The 9313-nt window shown below is 35.6% G+C and overlaps 1 protein-coding gene across 1 annotated transcript; it reads right to left on the bottom strand.

The window, feature by feature from the left end:
- Window positions 1-1870: 1870 nt before the first annotated feature.
- LOC126514428 (olfactory receptor 502-like) lies at window positions 1871-2815 on the bottom strand. The gene has a single exon (XM_050163343.1). The coding sequence runs from the start codon at window positions 2813-2815 to the stop codon at window positions 1871-1873; it is 945 nt and encodes a 314-aa protein (XP_050019300.1).
- Window positions 2816-9313: the final 6498 nt, after the last annotated feature.

Here is a 9313-nt window from a genome sequence, read left to right on the forward strand (position 1 = left end):
AGATGATTCCCAATTTTCTAGATATTGCCATACTGATTTCCAGAGTGGTAATACAAGTTTTTATTCCCTCTAGCAATGGATAAGTGTTCCATTATCCACAGCCTTTCTAGCATGAGCTATCATTGGTGTTTTTGATCACAGCCATTCTGTCTGGTGTAAGATGGTATCTCAGAGTTGCTCTGATTTGAATTTCCCTGATAGCTAAGGATGTTGAACATTTCTTTAAGTGTCTTTCAATCATTTGAGATTCCTCTGTTGAGAACTCTCTGTTTTAGGTCTGTACCCCATCTTTAATTGGATATTTTAGGATTTTGATGTCTAATTTCTTGAGTTCTTTATGTGTTTTGGAAATCAATCTTCTGTTTGATGTAAAGTTGGTGAAGATCATTTCTCATTCAGAAGCCTGACTTCTTATTGATTGTGTCCTTTGCTTTACAGAAGTTTCTCAGTTTCAGAAGGTCTCATTTATTTATTTATTTATTTTTTTGTTGCTCTCAGTGTCTGTGCTACTGTTGTTATATTTAGGAAGTGGTCTCCTGTGTTCATGTATGTTCTGGTATCTTTCTCCTCCTGAGGCTAACATGGCTTCTCCCCGACTCTGCCTACTCTCTCCTCTTCTGTCTGCTTTGAATTCCTGCCTTTTCCTATTCTGTGCTGCAACAGGCCTGAAGCAGATTCTTTATTAACCAGTGGTAGTCACAGCAAACAGAGGGGAATCCCACATCAATGTCTGCTCCTATCTGAACATGAGGGTTAGAGTCTGGACCATGAAGTCTTTTTAATAATCTCCTCTTCACTGTGTCAGAGTTGTAAACTGAAGTTTTCTAGGATTCCACTTCTGTTGTTGTTCTTGTTTGTTTTCTTCCCTTGTTCTTTGAAAGCTCAACAATTTGACTCAATCTGAAGCAGGAATTTAACTTTTGGTCCTGACAGGAATTCAGATTAAGGAAAGAAGAGTTCCCTGTTCTTTTCTATAGGCCTCACAATCATGCTAGTGCCACAATCTTTTTAAAACTCACATATCAGATTTTTATGGGTACTCAAAACACACAACTCAGAGACAACATTTCCATAAAAGGAACATTTTCATAAATTTCACCTTTACTTTTTTCTCTATCATTTTTTTAAAAAAATATGTAGAGATAACAATAATTATCAGACTTATGTAAGGATAAGCAGGTGTTGAACCAGCCACACCCTGAAGCATGTGGTAGGCATTACTGAGCTTTCTGTTACTATAGCAAGTAGTTAAGATAAAGTGATGATGAAGATAAAGGTTTATTCTTCATACAATGTTTTGAGTTCTTGGTACCTTATGAATTGACTCTACTGACGTATTTCTGTGGTGGTACATCACCAAAGGAACACATAGCTGAACAAAAAAACTCCTCATTTTATGATCAATAAAGAAAATAGACAAAGAATATTCTGAGTAACAAATATTCTTTATGGCATGCTTCTAAACTAAATATTGCCCACTAGGCTCAATCTTTCTTATTCTAACCCTTCCCAATAGCACCAGGGAACAGATTTTTAACAAACATATGAGACTTTTTAGACAGGTAAGATGCTATCTGTAATTAAGTTGATCATAAAATGTTGAAAAAATGGAAATAAAAATATTTTTAGCATATTATGTTTTATGTGAATCACTTTTTCTCTTCATTAAAAACTTTATTTGATTTTATTAAAGATAACTTACTATGATACTTTTTATTTCTTCTAAAAATTGAATTCTGGTATTTATTGCAAAACTTTTAATTTGCTAATAATATATCAGTAGACATTTTAAATTACAGACACTTAATGTTTATTATTATATCTATGAGATATTATTTAAATATCAAGTCCTACAACAAAACAAATGTTTTTAAGAAAATATTTTCCTGCCAAGTTGTCTCTCCAGAGCACCTTTAATATCATTATTCCTGAGGCTGTAGATGAGGGGATTCAACATGGGGATCACCACCATGTAGAACACAGACACCACCTTGTTTTGGTTCGTGGAGTAGCTGGACTTAGGCATCATGTAGATGAATGTGATGGTTCCATAGAACAGAGTGACTGCAGTGAGGTGGGAGGTGCAGGTGGAGAAGGCCTTCTGACGGCCCTCAGTGGAACATATCTTCAGGATGGTGATAAGAATGTAGATGTATGAGACAGCTATCACAAGCATTGTGATCATAATGGCAATGCTAACAGAAGTAGTTGCAAGAGCAATAAAGACACTGTCATCAGAACAGGAGAGCTCAACTAAAGGAGTAAAATCACAGAAAAAGTGATTGATTCTATTTGGTCCACAGAAGAAAAAAGAAAAGAATGAAAGCATAAATGAGAAAGAATTAAGAAAACCACCAATATAAGATCCTATAAGCAACTGGACACAGACTTGTGTAGACATCTTGGTTGAATAATGCAATGGGCTACAGATTGCCACAAAGCGATCATAAGCCATGACAGCCAGAACATAGCACTCAGCAGTCCCAAAGAAAGCAGCTGAACCCAGCTGGATGGCACACCCTAGGTGGGTAATGGTATTTTTTTCCACCAGAAAGTTCACAAGCATATTGGGTGTGACAGAAGATGAGTAGCCTATATCAACAGAAGCCAAGTGGCTGAGAAAAAAGTACATGGGGTGATGGAGCAGGGAAGAGACTCTGATGAGAAGGATGGTGCTGAGGTTCCCAGACACGGTCACCAGGTAGATGCACAGGATGATGATGAAGAGGATGACTCTAAGGACTGGGTCATCTGTCAAGCCCAATAAAATGAACTCTGTCACTGCAGTGTGGTTCCCATCCTCTAGGAAATCCATGATACAGTGTAGCTCCTGCCAGGTCAAGGCTGTGATAGAGATAGTACTGGAACAAACTTATAAAAATGACTTCTTTTTTTAAATAACTCAGTCATGTGGTACCACAAATAAATATATCTTTCAAGGAGAACTAGTAGTTTTATTTTACAAAATTTTAGTCAGGACTCTGGGTGTACATATGTTTTTCTAGATTAATGTACTTAAATTTTTAAAACAATTTCTAGCAAACTTACTTAAAATAATGCATCTCTTGTCTTTTTAGTTATTTATACTAAAATATGTCTATGTAGATTCATAATTATAGTTTTTAAATGTGAGACTTAGGTAAATAATAAAATTTGTTAAAAATACCAAGAGATAAAATATGCAACCACAGAATTTTGTGATGAAGACTTAAATAATGGCTATTCTTGCTATATGCTTGCTAAGCAACAGGACAAGACACACACACACACACACACACACATACATGTGTGTGTGTTTCTTTATTTTCCAATAGGTACTTTGAATATTGGCAAATAGCTTAAGAATAGATATGAGATCTTGATCGAGGATATATAAACAGAAGGGAGAGTAAATTTAATCTAACCTTTTAGTAGCTATTTATGAAAGAATCACAGCGACGTTGAGAGCACATACAAATTTGGGATATACAAGAGGGCAATTTTGCAACTATGTTGTTAATACACAAAAGGTCAGCTTCCTTTGTACAATGTTCCTATAGTCTATTAGTAAAGTAAGGCCATATCAAGAGAAATTTTCTTAATAAATCTTGGAAAACTAATGCGGAATCAGTATTTTCTAACTGGACAGTGGTGGCATAAAATCACATGGTTTTCTACACAGTACAGTGGCATGTAAATATTCAAAATAGGTAGTTAAGAAATTTACCCAGGTTCTTCCTGCTTGGGACTATATGTACTCTCTTCTCAAGATTTTGACATTATATCTTCTGTTGGGCTAAAGATCTGGTATCTGTGATACTAGAACATGTGGTCAATAAGCAAAGCAGGTATGTCAGCAAAATATTACAAAAATGTCATCAAAATATTTCAAGATAGTGACTTTGGATTACCTGAGTAGTAACTTCCTGTACTTTTAAATATCATCCTGCATTCTGGATTAATAAGTAACTATAAAAATAAGAAGTCTCTAACAATGTAGGTTACCTGAATATTCAAAGGAGTTTGAATATGAAAATAGAAGTTGAATCAGTTAATTTTGGTCTCGTTCATTGCCTTATTTCACCTGACTTGTGCATCTACTAAAGCTTGTAAGTTTGGTTACATTTTCAAAGAGTAAGGAATTCTCCAATGATAAAGGTGAAATCAGTACAAATATCAAAACTTACCTCATTCTATAAGAATTGATTGTAAAGTAAAAAGGTCAAGCTTACTTTGTTTTTATTGTTGCACAGATGCCTTTTAGTGTCATTATTTGTCATCAAGGATATGTCCCTGACGAGCCTCTAGATTCCAGTGTGATTTCAAATCACTGGAGATTATTATCTCAGTCCCAGTGAGTACTGAACAGTTCATTACACACACACACACACACACACACACACACACACACACACACAACTACTTTTCAAGGAGTTTGTCAGTCTCAAGTGGTATTTTACTCTTCTGTAAGAGCTAGCATGCTTCCACTTGATATGGAAAAAGGATATGATAAAATATCTCATGTAAATATTGGTTTTAATTTTATTTCATAGTTCATGTTGCAATAGACTAAACCAAGAATACAAATGCATCACTTCTGCTTCTTTCATTCAATGTCTATTATGATTTTTACTGCTTTGCTATGAATGAAATAACAGTCTTCTGCAATTTTCTTGAACTTAGGAGATAAAATAGATATGTGATTTCCTTTCTATGTATATCTAACCGCTGTTCTATTATGCTATAGGAACAGTCACTTTTTTCTGGATAGTTTTGAACATCTTTAGTAAGTGCTCTTCTCATTGTAAGGCAAACTTTCTTTTTATTTTCAACTGTGAGTGACAAGAGTAGTAATCTTGAGCATGACTACATATGTTTAAAAGGCAATTTGACAATCGTCTCACAAGTACTTTACAGAATAATAACAGTTGCTTCTCCATTGGGGCTTATACTTTTATCTGCTGCGGTCTTTTTACTTGATTTACCAGTTGTCAGAAAGCAGCTGGTTGCATATGTGCCGTCATGTCCTATTGAACAAGTGTTCAATACTGCCTGGCTTATTGGTACTACAGTATTAGAAAGGTATCAGAACCAATCAGGACTACTAGTGACAATTTCCCCAGCATAATTTATGGTACCTTCCATCAGAATGAAATCTAACCAAAAAGGAGGGATCATCCATTTCAGTACTAGTATAGTTTCTCTATATTATGCAGCCAAGAAAAATGATATCCTCAGGGATAGGAACTTACCATCCAGCTCACATGGGAGTCAATGCAGAAGCAATAGTTTTTAGTCTTTATAGTTGTAGCACCTTGAGGGTGCTTAATTTGTCATAACTTTTATGGTTATTCCCAATATTTTTACTGAGATTTTAACCAAGCAACCTTTAGTTTTCTGGGTGTGCCCCTTTCCACTAACGCATGGTGCCATTGTATGATTTCTTTAACTCAGGTCTTCATTTTTTTACAGGTAAACTTATAAATCTGTGGGAAACCTAAAACTTAACTTTTATGGAGTAGAACTTATAAATTCTGGACAGGACTACTGAAAGTTCCCATTATCCATTCAAAGTATATGCTCATTTGATATAGAGATAAATATTTTATATTAATATCGATTTTGCTCTACTGATTTGAGGTCCATTTTGTCCATATATATACATATATGTATTTCTACTCTTTTTTAAGGTATTATGTTTATATACAGTTCATTTAAAAATGTAATATATAATTAAGAAATACAGATTTAATAAATACTCATCTATAATAGTCAAACTTTTAGTCATATTAGTTAGGTTTCCTAGATATGTAGAGATATAGTTCAGTTAGGTAGATAATCTTCAACACTTCAAAGACCTGCAGAATATGGCGTCTAAATGGTTTTAAGAACTTAGACTTTTCTCAGCTGTGAGACATGTCTGCTCCTGGCAGCACCAATTATTTCAGAGAAGTTGGTGGGCATCAAGAAGCTCATTATGGAATTTGCCTTTAATGTGACAAGGCTAGCCATCTGGGCAAGAAACTGCTCTTGCCTGTACTGTTTGATGGTATGCTGTATAAACTGGACATGCAGGACCCACTGATGAACTTTCCAAAGAATGAAATAGTCCTTTAGGGTTCCTGCTTCACAGAAGAAACTGCCAGACATTCTGCAGGACAAAGAAGAAAGCAACTGACAAACTTTGCCATTACAAGGCAGAACAGATCTTCTAATTTTCTGATTCACTGAAAAGTCTGCCAGATATTACTGGCCTATAGACTGAAGATGAATGACCCAACTTTGGGTGACTGTCCAGGCAATGAGATATCTCTGTCATCTCTGTCATAAAACTTTGGAAGTTGCTTATATGTACTTCCTGTTTACTTACGAAATATTATATCCTCCTGAGATCTTTGAAGGAATTGAAGATAGATGATTATAGTTATAATTTTCCTTAGTTATAATAAAAATAAATTAAATATAATACTTTAGACTCACACAGATACGATAGATGATAAAGTATTTTCTTTAATTTGCCAAATGTAAATAGACTAAATATTATAATTATTGCTTGATAACTGTTTTGTATATGTAATTTTACTATGTTAAAGTTAAAACATTCCTTTTTATTTAGACAGAAAAGGGGAGCTGGAGTATAATGGCCTTCTATATATGTGTTCCTTTAATTGGTGGGTGAATAAAGTTGTTTTGGCCAGTGGCTTAGTANGAGAAACAGAGACAGAGAGAATGAGACAGAGACAGAGACAGAGATAGGGAGAGAGAGAGAAGGCAGAGTCAAGAAGATGCCACCCAAAGGAGAAAGATACTAGAACATTACCAGTAGGCCACAGTCTTGTGAAGATACATAGACTAATAGAAATAGGTTAATTTAATATGTAAATTAAATTACAGTGTTGTAATTAATATAGTTTCTGTGTGGTTATTTGGGTTTGGGAAGTCAAGAAATGAAAGTAGAGTCTGTCTACACTCATTGATCTTGAGAGACTCAGGAGATGCTAGAAGAAGGAGGAGGAGGAGCAGAAAAAGGAAGGGGAGGAGGGAGAGTAGAAGAAAAAGAAGGAAAGGAAGAATTGTTTTCACAGTGTACCATTGTATCAAAAGACTTCATATCACATCTGTCAATTCCTCCACAAAGACATTGCTATGATTTGAGTGAAGCAACATGCATGGCAGTCCCTACCAAATTTAATACTCATTAATTCACAATTAATTTTCAATAGACATTTGGTCTGTTCATCGCATGGTAGTGGTTGTGTTGCCAAGACTGCTGCTCATTTTCCCAACTCCATACCTTAGTAGGCTTAGTTCAGTTCATTCTGTCTTGATCAGGCTCAGGGGGTCATGGTCAAACTCTAGCTTGATGTGCTTGTGTTTGTAACCAGTTCTATGCACTTCTCACATACTCTCCATCATCACCATCTCTCTTGTGTTTTCATCTGCCATACTTGAATGCAGAAAAGCCCCAGAATGAGTGAATAATCTCGCCTCCTAGTATACTTTCTTACCAGGGAGAAATGCACGCTGTATACTCTGTTTCTGTAATTTCCTATTTGTATGACCAACTTATTCTTTTGTAGTTGTTATGTTGTCACTAATGCCTTCCTTGAACTGTAGCTTAGGCTTTAAAGTTTTTTTTTTTTTAAAGTTGCTTTAGAGACCAAAAATCAAAGAATTCTGAGTGGGTTTTTTTTTTTTGTTTTGTTTTGTTTTTTGTTTTTTGTTTTTTGTTTTTAGAGACAGGGTTTCTCTGTGACTTTGGAGCCTGTCCTGGAACTAGCTCTTGTAGACCAGGCTGGTCTCGAACTCACAGAGATCTGCCTGCCTCTGCCTCCCAAGTGCTGGGATTAAAGCCATGCGCCACTACCGCCCGGTGAATTCTGAGTGTTTTTAAATACCTGTCCACATTAAAACACATTGTACTGCTCAATGTTCAATGAATCATGTGTGGTTTTTTTCATTCAACTTTAGCGAAACTATTTTTGACTATTAAGAACTTAAAATAATGTGTAATTGTATATTCTTAAGAGATGATCAATCAATATTCATTGCCTTAGAGTTAGTAAGTACATAATACATATTTTTGTAGAAAGTGTGCCCTGGATTTGTCATTGTACTTTTTACTGAGGATAATTAAGTTAACCTCCCATGTCACTATTTCCATTTACTCCAAAGTTGAAATTAGATTCCTTACTGATAATGACAAATTCATTACTACTTTCTCTTGTCTTTTTATTTTATTTATTTTTTAATGAAAGTACTGTTATTTCATCAAATATATTTAGATAATGGCTTCTACTCCCTCATCTTCTCCCAGGTTCTCTCTACTTTGTAACCCTTCCAATGCCACACTTTCTACTTCTTTCTCTTAAGGAAAAATGCAGGCAAAGTTGATGAACAAGCAAAAATAAAGCAAAATGAAAAAGAATCAAAGAAAGAACATAGAAATTCATACACACACACACATACAAATACACACACAGAGAAATCAAAAATACAAAATGTGAAATTATATCATATAATAAGAACACCAGAAACATTAAAATTATTTTTAAAATTTATTTATTTATTCTTAAAAAACTATATTTTCTCATTTTATGTACCAGTCCCAGTTTCCACTCTGCTCCTGATCCCTCCATCTTCCCCCACTCTATTCCCATCCACTCCTTAGAGAGGGTAAGGCTTCCCATGGGGAGTCAACAAATTCTAGCACATTGCTTTCAGGCAGAACCAAGGCCCTCCCCACTATTCCCACCATATCTAGACCGTGCAAGGTATCCTTTCAAAGAGAATGGGTTACAAAAAGACAGTAGAAGCAGTAGGGTAAATTATGGTCATACTACCAGTGAACCAACAGTTTGACCCAGCCATACAACTGTCACCCACATTCAGAGGGTCTAATTTGGTACTATGCTGGCTTCCCCTCTGTCAGGCCAGAGTCAGTGAGCTCCTGTTAGATCAGGCAAGCTGTTTCAGTGTGTATCCCCATCATGGTCTTGACCCCTTTGCTCCTATTATTGTTCCTCTATCTCTTGTTTTGACTTTGGAAGCTCAGTCTAGTGCTCTGCTGTGGATTTCTGCATCTGCTCCCATCAGTTGTTGGATGAAGGCTCCATGATGACATTTAAGATAGTCATCAGTCTTATTATATTCCAAGGCCAGTTCAAGCATCCTCTTCACTGTTGCTTAGAGTGTTAGCTGAGATCATCCTTGTGGATTCCTGGGAATTTCTCTAGTGACAGGTTTCTTGCTAGCACCACAATGATTGCTTCAATCAAGATATCTCTTTTACTGCTCTCCGTCTAAGTCATTTCCCCATCCTGTCCATTCCATT

The sequence above is a fragment of the Alexandromys fortis genome, unplaced genomic scaffold (assembly GCF_014885135.2).
Source record: "Alexandromys fortis isolate MF-2015 unplaced genomic scaffold, M_Fortis_MF-2015_v1.1 scaffold_129, whole genome shotgun sequence".
NCBI classification, from domain to species: domain Eukaryota; kingdom Metazoa; phylum Chordata; class Mammalia; order Rodentia; family Cricetidae; genus Alexandromys; species Alexandromys fortis.

Coding starts and splice junctions, on each gene's coding strand:
- LOC126514428 (XM_050163343.1), bottom strand. CDS start 2,815: ATGGATTTCCTAGAGGATGGGAACCACACTGCAGTGACAGAGTTCATT.